The sequence below is a fragment of the Chiroxiphia lanceolata genome, chromosome 18, assembly GCF_009829145.1.
Source record: "Chiroxiphia lanceolata isolate bChiLan1 chromosome 18, bChiLan1.pri, whole genome shotgun sequence".
NCBI classification, from domain to species: Eukaryota; Metazoa; Chordata; class Aves; order Passeriformes; family Pipridae; genus Chiroxiphia; species Chiroxiphia lanceolata.
The window spans coordinates 8,753,005-8,766,660 of record NC_045654.1 but is presented as its reverse complement, the minus strand read 5'-3'; the positions used below and the strand labels follow the sequence as shown (position 1 = coordinate 8,766,660).

At 42.6% G+C, this 13,656-nt stretch overlaps 1 protein-coding gene across 1 annotated transcript in view; it reads left to right on the top strand.

Moving 5' to 3' along the window:
• The window catches only part of MLXIP (MLX interacting protein), a 47,210-nt gene extending 40,641 nt beyond the window's left edge, over positions 1 to 6,569 (top strand). Inside the window, exons 16-17 of the mRNA XM_032705452.1 lie at positions 611 to 740; positions 1,215 to 6,569. Of these exons, the coding sequence (XP_032561343.1) occupies positions 611 to 740; positions 1,215 to 1,336 (252 nt within the window). The 3' untranslated portion in view covers positions 1,337 to 6,569. The remainder of the gene's footprint in view (positions 1 to 610; positions 741 to 1,214) is intronic.
• The last annotated feature ends 7,087 nt before the right edge of the window (positions 6,570 to 13,656 follow it).

Genomic DNA, 13,656 nt, shown 5'->3' with positions numbered 1-13,656 from the left:
ATGCTGTGACTTTAAGCCAAGTTACTTAAATAACAAATGTCCTCAGTTTTCATCCACATCCGTGCATGGATAGGAATCCTTGCCTTCAGGCTGTCTTGAGACACAGCTTGTTCAGCTTAAATGTATGGGAGGTAACTGGAAAATTAAATGCCACACAAAGGTGAGGTAGTGCAAGAAATCTTTAGGACTCTGCTGTAACTGCAGCTCTGGTTGTCTTTTGGGAAACCTACATAGGGAATAGCAAAGATTTCAGGGAAAAAAATTACAAACTTATACATTCTCCTTCCCCCCCCTTTTCTTCCTTCCCTTTTCCCCCCTGCTTTTCTTCCTTTCCCCTCCTCCTTCCCTTCTTTTTTTCCACCCTTGCCTTTTTCCCCTTTCAGGTGAATACGGAGGGATTGTGCAAAGTATAATGAGTGTCATTAGGAATTGAGGTTCATTTTTCCTTTGTCTTAGTGTTACAGGTTTGAACAAATATTTTTTCAAATGTTGCAGTCCCTCTGGTAGTTGAATCCATTAAGAAATCCAGTATTTTCTGTGTACTAGCCTTTCCCAGAGAATGTTTTGAACTCCTCCTTTGATGTCTCCCTTAACATTTGGTGGTTTGCAGTTCAGCATCATTATTAAGCCATTGTTTGAGTCCTTCAATGCGATGGTTTCCACAACAAGCTTTAAGGATCTGAATGAAACAGCACTGGCCTGGTTGGATCAGCACTGTTCTCTTCCTGTCCTGAGGCCAAGTAAGTGAAGTTCCATCCTGCAGCTATTCCAGATCATAGGAAGTGAGACCATATATAATATCATTTCTTGAAAGTCAGAGGATGACAAAGAAAGCACATGATGAATATGACTTGCACTTCCTTTTTATTAGCTCAGTGGAAAAATTAGAACCTCTTCTGACTGAGAAGACACTTGGTTCTATGTTTAACACTGAACAGAAGAAAAAAACCATATTGCTGAATATACCAGAATTTAAACAGCCTTAAACTGCATTTAAATTTCAAATATTCAGCTCTAGTTGGAATAAGTTTGGCACTGTGATTTATCTCATGATGAAGGAAGATGTGAGATTTGTGTTCAGCTTTGGAATGACCTGTTCCTCCTTGCAGTTCAGCAAGTATTAAATTTACATTTATAATTGTCAAGGGGTGCAGAAGAAAGATCAGTCAGACTAATGGCTTTTCTTGCTGCTTTTCTGCCTGTTTTTTTTGCAGTGGTGCTGAACACCCTCCGGCACCTCAGCACAACCACGTCGATCCTGTCGGACCCGTCGTGCCTGCCGGAACAAGCCACGGAGGCCGTGATCAAGCTGAACAAGAGAGCTGGAGAAACCTAACAACCAAAGACACTGAGGTGCTTGTCCAAGGGGTGGAGAACCTGCCAGCCCCAGCCTGGTGAGGCTCCTGTCAGCCTGTGCACTTTAGAAAGGGTTCTCTCCACCACCCTGATCGTTCGGGGTGTCCAGCTCTACCTTCAGCCAACGTGCAACCGATGCAACATTGTCAGTGATGCAGCGTTGTCCCAGCATTCTGATCCCTCTCCAGTGCTGTGCTGGCTCCATTCAGTGAGAAAAACACCAAGCTCAGGTAAACTCAGCAGGTTTGAGTCCTGCAGGCAGCAATATGTCTCCATCAATGCAGCATTTTCATCTGTATGCAACAGATCTCTATGAAACACCTTCGAGTACTAAGCTCTCTGAAGTGTAAATCCTGTACACCAAGGAATGTGCTCTTCAAGGGGAAAAATACTTTTGATTTCATGAAGCGAAATGTGCTCTTTATTTTGTTTTCTGGTGTTCAGTTCCATTTGTTTTACTTGAATAGAGAAAATTCTTAAACAGGATCACACGAAAAACCAAAGGAGAAGAAAAATCCGTTAACGGTGTCAACTCATGGCAAAAATCCTAGAATTAAAATCTCAGGCTGTGTTTTGTGTATTTTTATTTTAATGAGTGTATCATTGCATATGATCAGACTTGCTTTATTTTCTAGTAAATAAAGTAGCTGATTTTTATTCGTTTTCCTGATATAGCCATTGCAAGGGAGTAGCAGACTGTGCAGTAAGTGCAAGAAAGCAGTTCGAGATTGCAGAAATTCTCCAATTAGGATAAATTTATGAATTTTATACCAGTTTAATCAATGAGCTGTTTTCTTGCACTCTGCACAGTTCAGCTGCCATCCTCACAAAATGTGCACATATAAAACACATCCATAGGTAAATGTAGTAGCACTTCAGAGACAAGAACTGAGTTTATAAGGGTAAGAAATTGGCTTTTTTATTATCTCAGAAACTATATCAAACCACATGGACTTGTAGTCAGTTTTTTGCTTCTCTGTCTTTTTTGCTTCTTCTTTTTGTCTTCTACCTGAAAAACCTGAAGGACTTTGCTAAACCTGGTCTGTATGGGAAGGTTATGTTCAGCATGAATTATAAAACATGTAAAAATATGTTTAAAACTGAAAATACTGAATAACATTTTTCTGTGACAGTCTCAGCACAGACTGTGCTCTGCTGCAGATAGACTGAGTCTCGTTACAGCAGGGATTGTCCATCCTGAGACAGCACTGGGATAGTCATTCCAGCTGATAGCTCATAGTCTGGAATGATCCTGTGACCCTTGTAATTCCACTCGTGGCTTGATTCTGACTCTTCAGAGTTATGCAAACTGTGGGCATTTCTTCCCTCCTTCCTCCTCTGAGCAGTTTTCTTCCAAGATCAGGCTGCTGGAGGTGACCTGCAGCCTGTCCCAGTGCTAAGATGAGGAGCAGCTGGAACATTTGGGGATTGCACACTCTGAAACAGGCTCAGAAGGTTCTACTTGGGGGATGGAGTTTTTCTCAACGTTGTCCCCACTGTCATCCACTTGGTGGGCCAAAATTTAAAAGGAAACAATAGGCCTGGGGAGTAGGACTAAGCACAGGGCGTGGGTTTGGTTTTAATTTGTCCTGAGATTTTGCAGCTAATGGCTTTCCTTGCAGAGTTCCCTTCTGTGTGAGCAGGAATGTGCAAGGAGGAGGCATGAAAGGTGAACCTCAGGGCCCTCTCCGTGAGCAGAGGTACCTTGGGCTGAGGAACTGGGGACTGAAGGCAAAGCTGAGTCCCAACATGCCTCCCTGTAGCTGTGCAGACAGATGAGGAGATGCTTTTTTTTTTCTTTCTTTTTTTTACAGCAAATCTGACATATAATTTGAAGTTTGTGGCACACGTGAAAACCTGTGTCCCTGTGACAGAACCAACAAAAATCCAAGCCTCAGCTAAGGAATGGTTTGAAATAGTGTATAAAAGTTGTCGTAGTAATTAAATAGTGAGTAGATTTTCTGGAGGGATCCATACCTAGGTCTTTCATACATAATGCTGTAATTAATTAAGCAATACTCTTTGGGATGCATCTGGGTAAGAAGTGTTGAATAGGTAAATTCTTTTTTAAACCAGTGCTTTAAATCCTCCCACTTTTATCACTGGTTGTGAACTTGATGCCAGTGAAGTCATTTAACACTGTGATGAGCTGGGGAGGGTCCCTCATGTCCTTTCCTCTGTGGGCTAAAATCTCCCTGAGATGCACAGATACCACATGGGTGTTTGCATGGCAAAAACACCTCTGGTTTCCTAGCAAGAAATCAGTGGACACATTGTCCAAGAACTGGTGTTTTTGCTGAACTTTCAGAGTAAAGCCTCCCCTGCAGTGTCGTCTCCTGCTTGTCAGCAATGATCGTGTGTGATTTTTACCATTTCTAGTATCGATGACGTTGAAGTTCTGTCTCAACAAGCAAAGGGCAGTACAAGAAATGCTTCAAGGCCCAGGAAAATCTGGCAGCTTAAATCCTAACATCCCAGATCTCACTGGATGGGAAGCTGAAAGGGACTTTAAAGGAACAGGAAGGGGTAATTTGACTGAATTGCTGAACATTTTGTCGATTCACAGTTTTTATGTGGATGGAAAAACCATCAAGCTCATTGCATCATGAGCTGGTTACAATTGGAGGGAAAGTGCTTATTTTATCAAATGGTGGTGGAGAAACAAGGTCAAAGCACTATTGAAAATCTGCAAATCTTAACACAGTAAAGAGAAAAAAAATAAATCAAAGATTGCTTACTTAGGCAAGAGTGTAGGAGGGAGGGAAGGAAAAGCGAAAATATATTTTCCACGTAGTGCAATTACCAGAAATGATGTGGCTGCTCTTCAAAGCAGTGATTCAATATATTTTTGTCCCCCTATTGCTGCAAATCAGAATTCTTTTCTTTTATCAGTCAGCCTTGTGAGGAGAGTGATTTCACTTCATTTGGAAACACAGGAGGAAAGAGCTGGTTTATGGCTCACATCTGAGCAGTAGAACTACTGAGCATTGGTATGAGAAGAGATGGACCACGTATGTATTAGTTCCTGCATAGTTTTCTACTTTGAACTCCTTAGTCTGTCTTTCTTACCCATTGAGGAGTTTCAATAATATTTTTTTTTCCAAAGTTTAGTAACACTTTCTCCCCTAACCTAAGGGCTCTGATTTCCTCAGTGTCACCAAAGCAAGCCAAACACACAGTGCCTATATCTGCACAGAATTACAGGTGATGCACATCTGTCTTCAGTGAATTGGTGCTAAACTGTCAGAGAACCACCATAGAATGGAATGCAAGTCATATTCATTCAAATCCAACATCTTTCACTGAGTAAACAAGTGGCTAAATGATTTATTTGTGGCCTGTGATATGCACAAAGTCAAACTGGGATTGTCTAGTGGTTCTTTTCAACCTTGAATTCTATTAGGCAGGATATTGTAGATGGCCCCCACCCCAAACACAAGTTCTGGGCATTATCTGGATTAGTTATTAGCTTGTGTTGTAGATTTTAGCCTCCTCTTAGCTGGAGGAGTAAGTGGTGAAACTCCAGGAACACACTAGGATTGAAGAAATTAATGAGTAGTAGGATCACGGACAAGTGCACACTTCATCATGACGGTCTGATCTCTGCACAAAACCAAAGGATTCTTGATTACTACCATTTGAGCTGATTGGAATGTTCTTCCATGCTTTTCTAAACCCCTGGGGAAGGCTTCCTTGAAGGGAGGCTGACCAGAATGTTTCCATCTGTGCCTTAGATCTTGGTGTCGTGGATGCATTTGATTTATCACATCGTACGTTGTTCTCCCCGGTACAGTGCTCTGTTGAAAATTCTGTGAATGGACAAAGTGGGGCTTCCCTGGCTTTTAAGAGGATTTTATCTGTGTCCCTTTCAAACTGAGGTTGTGAGTAATTGTGTGTCTGTATGGAAAAAGTTGCACCTTTCCTGCTGAATTCACCACTCTCCTCTCCCCTGCTCACGAGCGCACACACTCACGTACAGGCTGTCAGACCACAGGCTTGACAGAAACCAGAAAATATGCAAGTGCTTAAACCTCCAAATCTGAAGGGCTTGAAAAAGACAAAGGGCTGTCAAATTGTACTGAAAAACATCATCCCTTTGTATCTTCAGGGTTTTTTACATTCCTTTGTGAGAGTGTGTGTGTATGTGCAGGTGTGGTAGAGGTGACAGGGACAGGGAAATTTAGTTTTGTTTGCTTTTAAAACCCCAAACTCCTGGAAAACAGTTTGAGAACAGAGAGAGAAGCTCACTGCAAAGACATTCAGTAAGGTAATGCTTTTGTAGTGCAAATTATATGAAGGCTGTTTCACTTTGAGTTTCTGGAGTGAATAATTCTTGCCTTGATGTTGCCAACTGGAAGATGCAGCTGAAAATAGAATGGATTGTTAACTGTTTTCACCTTTTTCCTTCTCTTTTTTGCTTTCTTTTCACCTTTATTGCATGGAAAAACACCCACAAAAGGCTGATGACACCCACTTTAGGTTGCTTTAGGGACTCAGTCATTCCACTCTTGGAGGACTATGGACGACTGTTGATAACTTTTAGGATTTTTTTTAATTAGGTGAGACAACAGGAGTTTTTCTATTACTCCTCTATTTATACACTTGAATTTCAGAGGAAATCATTTGGTTTTTTCCTTTTATAGAGCCCCAGTATTTCCCACAACATCAGTTAAGCCTCAAGTTTCCTTTTGTTTCATTCTTGGTTGAATTTCCTGCTCATTTACTGTGTTAGAGCAGAAGAGGTAGTACCAAATTGTGGCTTTATCTGTAAAACTTGAGTTCTAAATAACTTCAGTTACAAAGAAACACATCTTAGGTATATAATGGAATTACTTTCTAGCCGTTGTCTGAACTTCTTTTATATCTGAACTTTTCCAACATGAATGAGGTTTTCAGTCAAAAGACATCAGTGTTTGGAGCAGACCTTTCAATTAACAATACAATTCATAAGTTGCTCGTTTTCTTCTAACCTTGTATTTAAATGTGTTTTAAGTGGATGGAATTCGTTCTTGTTAAAAAGGAAAAAAAAATGCTTGAAGGTATGAGGACTTCAGGTTGTGCTCTTGCTTTGCTTAGGTTTCCTGTTCTGTTGCATGACACAACTTCTGTTGTACTGTTGATATGTAGCACTTTTCAGTAGGTCTGTTAAATTGTGCAATGCATTTTTTTTTATATTTACAACCAAAACAATAAAGGATATTTTTTGGAAGAAACTGGTTGTAATGCCTTTGTTTTCTAACTGGAGGTGGGGAAATGGGTAAGTGGAATTGTTCCTGGGCCAGGGCCAGCACCTGGCAGCCTCTTTGCAGCTCTAAAAGGTGGCAAGAGCTCTTTTCCCTGTAAACGATGCTGGAGTTACCCTCTGGATCTGTGTGTTTGGCATTTGCAGTGCAAGGCTTGTGCATCCTGTGTGGAGCTGCTGAAGTTTGGACTCTTTTTAAGAAACTTGGTGTCCCTTGGGCTCTTCTTGACTGAAATAATCAGCTCACTCTGAGCTTACTTGGAGCTCACAAGTGATTTCTTTTCCTGGTGCCTTGGCCCCCCAGGCTGTGTTTGCTCTGTGCTGGGCTGTTCCCTGTCTCACCAGAGTCAATGTTAACCAATTAGCAAAAATTGAAAATAACTCTTTCTAGTCATCTCTCTTCCACTTCACTGAATCAGCTTAAGAGACAGTGGATAACAACAGGGAGCTAAAGCACCATCTCTGCAGGTCCAGGTGTGTGCAGAGCCCTAAATACCCCCTGAGCTTCTCTTTCGCCTTTTGCAAAGCATAATTTTCGTTCTGATGATTCCTGAAGTGATCAGACCCTTATTGTTGTTCATGCTGTGAAGCACAACAGTGAGAGTGAGCTCATTTGGCAGTTTTTTTCTTTTCTGCACTTCTAACATGCAGTAATTCCCAGGCAGCCCTGGTATTTCTCTAAGGAATTATTAAGCCTGTAGGTGCTGCACCAATGCCTTGAGCCCTGTTGGTCTTACTTTCTTGCAGGCTTGGATTTGAGTCTGACACATTGCCTGGACAGTGGAGTCTGCAGAGCAGCACTAAGGTTGGATAACGTGGTATTCCCATGGAATTGATGTCAGTGTTAGGCACTGAGCTGCTTAAATCCATTTAAAAAATGAAATTAAGAACATTTCATCCTTGCCTTTAATGACTGCTTTTTGTTTTTCCCTGATAGGACACTCCAGCTCCCTGTTCTTCAGTTGTCACCTCGTGTGTATTTTGGATTTCCTTGCCCAGTGGAAGCAGCATTGAGTGCCTGAGGCTCTAGTTGAAGTAAAAGGTAATAGATGAGTGAAAAGAAGGATTTTATTTTAAAATCACCACACAGGAGTTTGTGCTGGTTGATCTTATCCTTGTCGTTGATGCCTTTGACTTAATATTTCTTATGAGAACCTCTGATGAGTCAGGCCTGCGGTTCCAGAGGGTGCAGCAGTTTTTGAAGTCTGCATTTAATTTTTCAGAAATCTGTAACTTCGTCTCACAGAGCATTTTCACAGGAGTAGGCAGTGAAGAGCAGAGCTGTTTAACCAGTGGTAAACCAACACTTGAGCCTGACTTCTGTCTTGACCAAGCACTACAAATGCCAGAGCTGCTGCAGCAATGCTGTTGGAGCTCTGTGGGAGGAAGCTGTGGCTGGAGAGCAAATTTTCTGTACTACTGATTTAGTGGTGATTTCATGGAGGCTGCTGTAACTTGAGCTGATGTGCCAAATGACAGTTTTTGAAGTGGCTTCTTTTGTGGCTGGTTCTGCTAATCCTCGAACGCTGCCAAAAGTGGATCTGCATTTGCTCCATGGAAACGATCCCAAATGAAATCACTGCTGTAAAGGAATTGGCCCTTCAGTGGGCAAACAGCTCAGGGCTCGCTTTGTATGTGAAAGAATGGAATGTAATGCTCACTGGATTTTTTTTTTTAAAATCATATTTTAACCTATATTTGCACTCAGGAGCTCTTCTCTGCCTGTTCTCATCCCTGAGGGCTTCCTCCAGGAGGTGACAGGGCAGACAGTGAAGGTTCACGTTGTGGGATCAGGCAGGGTCGGTGCTGTGGGATCAGGCCACCTGCCTTGCTGCAGCCCAAACCCTTGTGGCAAAGCACCCTTCTCTTACAGCTCCAGTGAGGAGAACCACAGCTCTCCACAGTTTTGTACTTCCTGTGAGCTCCTGAGCTGAGTCAGCAGGGCTGGCAGGACAGTTCTGTGAGGGAGAACAGCTCATCTTCTTTTTCAGGTTGCTCTTCCTGTGACATGAGCTGGGACAGACCATCTGACTCACTTTAACATCTTGTTTGAGCTTCTGAGAAAATGTTTCCCTCTCCAAGGAAAACACTTCCGTGGAGCTATTTATATCTTTAGAAGGTGAAAGAAAAGATGTGCAGAGGAGAGGAAACCACAGGGAGTGGCCCTGTATAATCCCCTGGTTCAGCGAGCGCTTAAGTGGCTTGTGTCAACCATTGGCAGTGGTGATGTCGAAGCCCTCAGGATACAAATGTTTTCCTGCTTGTTGGGGTTTGCTGACCCCACCTGAAAAGGTCAGTAGGTGTTGTTTCTGCCTTGGGGATAAACATGCCCCCAGGCAGTGATCCTTTTCCATTAAAAATGAAGGCTATGAGGCTGGAATTGCACCTGCTGCATGTCACCACTGTGTGATGTCTCTGCAGAGGTGTCTGAAATTGGGTCCATTGGGGTGGAATTCTTCCCCTGGCTCCAGCAAGGAGCTTGGTCCCCCTTTTCCTCTTGGGAAACACGTGTACTTTTCTAGTACCACTGATTCATCCAAACAAGAAACCAGTCAGGAATTTAAGGGACAAAGCTGAAAGCTGTGTGTTTATGAATAAAAATGGATTGGAAAGGAGGAGATGTGCTGTTTCTAGTGTCTTATAAGAACCAGAAACAGCTAGTTCAGTTTGTTGTTTAGTAAACAACTAGGCTTTCAGTGCAAAAAATAGTGTAAAAAAAGTATTAGATAGTAAAAAGAGAATCCAGTGACATTGGTTTTATTTAATTTATTTTAATTAAGTTCCAGGTTCTGTCCATTCCAGGTTCTATCCAAAGGTAACGACAGGAAAGGATAAAATCATGCATCTGCTAAGTAGCAAATATATCATTCATCCCTTTCAGTATTAAAGTATGAGTTAAAAATATGAATAAATATCTATATAAACTAAATAACTGCTTAAATAGATTTATAAAAATATATATAAATTTATAAATAAAATTCACTAGTAGAGAGAAGTAAAAATCTACTGACAATCAACTTTTGAAAAAAACCTGCAAGATAAAATATAAATAACATTAAAATTATGATTTCCTGTTTGCTTATTTATGTCAGGATTGGTTAATTAAATTATCCTGACTCACATTAGTCCATCCTTTTTATATGTTGTTGCAAATAGGATATTATAAATAGATTTATAATAAATAATATAACTTAAGACATTCATCCTTTAAGTTAAACTAGATTACATAGTTATATAGAGTAGCAAGTATTTTATCAATGTTGTTTCTGGCAAACTGGTCCCATAACCACTGACAGGTCACATTTAGCCAGGTCTCCAGTGCCTTTTCATCCCAGCGTGTTAAATTGCTGCTTCAGAGTACATTTCTCTCGTATTCTGCACAATTTGTTTGTATTTCTTTAAAAACAACCAGATGTAGCTCATTGTGTGTGGCAAACCCATGGACTGATCCTGGCTGAGGTGCACCCGTGGCAGGTCCGTGCTCCTGCAGGTGTAAAATGCAGCTCCTTCGCTCAGGGTGGAGTTCAGCTGTTTGAGATTGGCGGCAACAACATCGCGGGCAGTCGTGTTACAGATTGTTTCCATGTGGGTCCCCAGGGTTTGCAGGATGTTGTAAATGTGGTGCAGAGCACAGCAGTTTGCATGGAAAGCTGGGCAATCAGGTATTCTCTCCACCATGTCTTTGACTTCGGTCTTATTCAGCAGCTGGGTCTCACCTTGGAGCGCTGGAAAGACACAACCTTCCTGGGAGGGAGGGAGAGCAGAGGGAAGTTATTAATCCCTCGGTTTCTGTTTCTCACTTGGGTACACTGGGGGTTTTTGGTTGTGGTTCAATAGCTGTACCAACACCTACACCCCTTTGATCAAGCAGGTATTGCACGCTGTCTGTGGCTGTCTGTGCAGTTCCTCTCCTCATGCCCTGCTTGCCTCGGTTTCAGCTTTTCTAAGTATTGGTTTTTATTCTTTGCTGTGTGGGCAAAATTTCCTTATGCCGGAGATCTCGTTTGGCCTGAGTGTGTTCTCATCTCTTTTGGCAGAGATGGTTTTAATTTCAGCAGTGAATTCAGAGGAAATGTCAGTGTTGATTTTTATCAACACACTCTTGGAAATGCAATCCCAGGAACTGTAATTTTTCTGAGCCATTGACGCTTGGGTTCAGTGCACGTTTTACCATCTCCAGGGAGAGGATGGGTGAGCAGGAGTTTTGGCTGAAGTGCTCAAGAACTAGGATCAGATTGAAGAGCAAGGCAATTGTTGCCATGTTTCCAATGATCTCACTGGATTCCTCCAAAAAGATGCCTGCTCCAAGCCTAGCATGACTCTGGAGACTGAGAAGGAGCACTGGAGGCAAAGTCAACCATTCTGCAGCTGCTCTGGCCATTGCTCCAACTCTGCCCTCAAATAATGCAATATCAGTGCTTTTCTTCTTGCATGGAATACAGAGAAGAGACTATTTTAGCTTCTAACCCAAATATTTCTTTTCTGATGGTCTTTCTAGTCCTTTATAATAACTCAAGAGATTTCTACACAGACACAGACACAGCACATGCAAAATGGTACTTACATAGTATCCCAATAAGTCAGTGGCTCTCTTTTCTATCACTGCTACCAAGGGCTTTATCTCAGTGGGAAAACGCTTCTGCCTCTGTCCTGTAGTCATTTTACTTTCTTTTGATCTCTCTGTTGGTGCTGAGGAGCCCAAAGGAACCAGTAAACAGAAGAGGAAGATGGCAAAGCTGTTGATTTCTGCATTCAAACGGAGAGTCAAAAGGAAAAAGAAAAGGAAGAATACAATGATGGGTCTCAACCCTCTGCAGAATTTCTGCAAAAGTCTCTGGGTTTGTGCAGCATGATACATTTTCAAAGCATGAAGTTGCTGAGCTAGTGATGAACATCAACCAGTGTACCTCGACAATGTGGAACAAGGGTAAGGCAGACCCACCTGCTCGGCGTTCCATGGTGGACCGGGAGAGCTGCTGGCTGGGAGCTGGCGCTGGAGCTGCTGGTGCCTGCAGTGCTGGGTTGGGCCCAGCCAGGCTGCATTTAAGCACCCCGGAGTCCTGCGTCAGTGGCTCTCTCACAGGATTTTTTTTTTCTTTTTTTTTTTTTTTTTGCTGGTGATAGTTCGGGGGTTTTTTCCCTTTTCGAAAGATTACATCGAAAGTTGGTTCAAGTGCGTCTTCGCTGATTGTGATCTAGGTGCAGTTTCCATAGACATAGGTGGTGTCCTGTGTCGTCTGTTTGATGAGGAGTTTGGGATGCTTGGCTTAGCCATCCCATCAAAATGTAGGAGTTAGGATATAAACTCTGTTGTGCTTTTAATATAGACATGGTTGGGGCTTGCAAGCACATTATTGTTGCCCAAAGCCAGCAACCTTCTCCTGCAGGGTCAGTGTAAGAGTGGGCCAATGCAGGGAGTGAAAAAGCCACAGGAGGCTTGTGTGCAAGGTAGGTCAGGCCTCCAGTTCAGTGTATAAATCCTTTTACTGCATGTCTGGAAGACCCTTCCCCAAGGTGGGACCCTCTCATGTAACCCAGTAGAGAATGCCCAGGATCACACCTCCCCATCCCTGTCACCCATCTCTCTAACTCCCCTGAGGTTATTTTCTGTTTCCTGTAACTAAATGCTGGAAATTCTCATACACACCAAAACAGAGGAAATTTATCCCTAGGGTTTGCAAGCACGAGCTAAAGAGAGCAGAACTACTGATGGTTTGGGACAGAAAACAGAGCAGAGAAAACCCACATTTGTGACACATCCACACTTGTGGATGCTGTACTTCCCACCTCTGTAATTACAGGTGTGGTGAAAGGTGATCATAAGTTCAAAAATGAGTGTGTGTCAAGTCACCAGAAGACTTTCAAAGATCAACATCTTGGTATCCAAATAATCAGTTCTGGTTTCCATGTGAAATTTATTTTCTCTGAAAATAAAAAGCTTGGTGCATGCATGAACTCCTCTGAAGTGACTGGAACCAGTTCAAGGACTGTTCTCTGGGATGAACTGATTCCCAAGGCTTGAAATAGGAAAGGATGTTTCCCCTGTACAACTCTGCACTCAGGTCCCACCAACCTGTAACTTCAACCCTTGGTTGTTTGCTTGAGGCCACATCAAAGGAGATTCCCAAACTGAAGGTGGTTCTGAGGGAACACTGAGAGCCAAGCAGAGGCAGCCATCTAGGAAGCTTTTCTTCTTGCACAACCCTATTCCCGGGTGCTAAATAATGCAAAGAAAGAGATGAGTTACCATAAGTTACCATAAGTTACCATGCCTGCACATGGGGCAGCACACAGTACAGCAGAGTGCTGAGGGAGAGCTAGAAAAGGACAGTTCTAGCAGGTATTTAATTTGTTTGAGATTTTTATTATTATTTGGGGGTAAAATGAGGGAGAAGGAGAAAGAGAGATGTTTGTGCAGGGCATTCTTCAGGAACATCCCTACAAAGACAGTGGTGGGTGCAGATGGCTCCTTTCAGGTAGAAGGGTAATCTTGGAGAGTTGCTTGTTTGGAAGCACCAAAAAAGCAGAGATGGAGCTGGCCAGTGCCCCACAGGAAGACGAGTGGAAGGTGCATGAGCTTGTACATAAAGAGATCATTGGGCACTGCCAGTCCCCTTCCAACTCTCCCAGATGAGTATAGCCAGGGAGGACAGACAAGGACGCTGGTCTTCCTCTGAGAGCAGGAATATCTCTTTGTGCAGCACTGAAGGCAATGGAGGCAGTTATTTTAAATAGTGATGCAAATGAAAGAAGCAGCACTTTTACATCCTTGCTTTTCCACGAAACACGGTTCAACTGCTGTTAATGGTCTTTCAGAGATTTTTAGATTTGACTTCGTCTTCTCCTAAGCTGAGGACAGCAGGTTCCCTGGTTGTTCCACTCCAGGCAATGCCACTGTCTCTTAGCCTGTGTGTGCTCTGTTCATCCTTTCCTGTCTGTACGTGGCTGTGATAAGCTGCTGAGCTGATAAGGCAACAGGTCAGCATCCGTCCTGTAAAACCCAACCTGAGAAGTTCAGCTTTCCATCATGCAACCACGAGACATCACATGAAATCTGC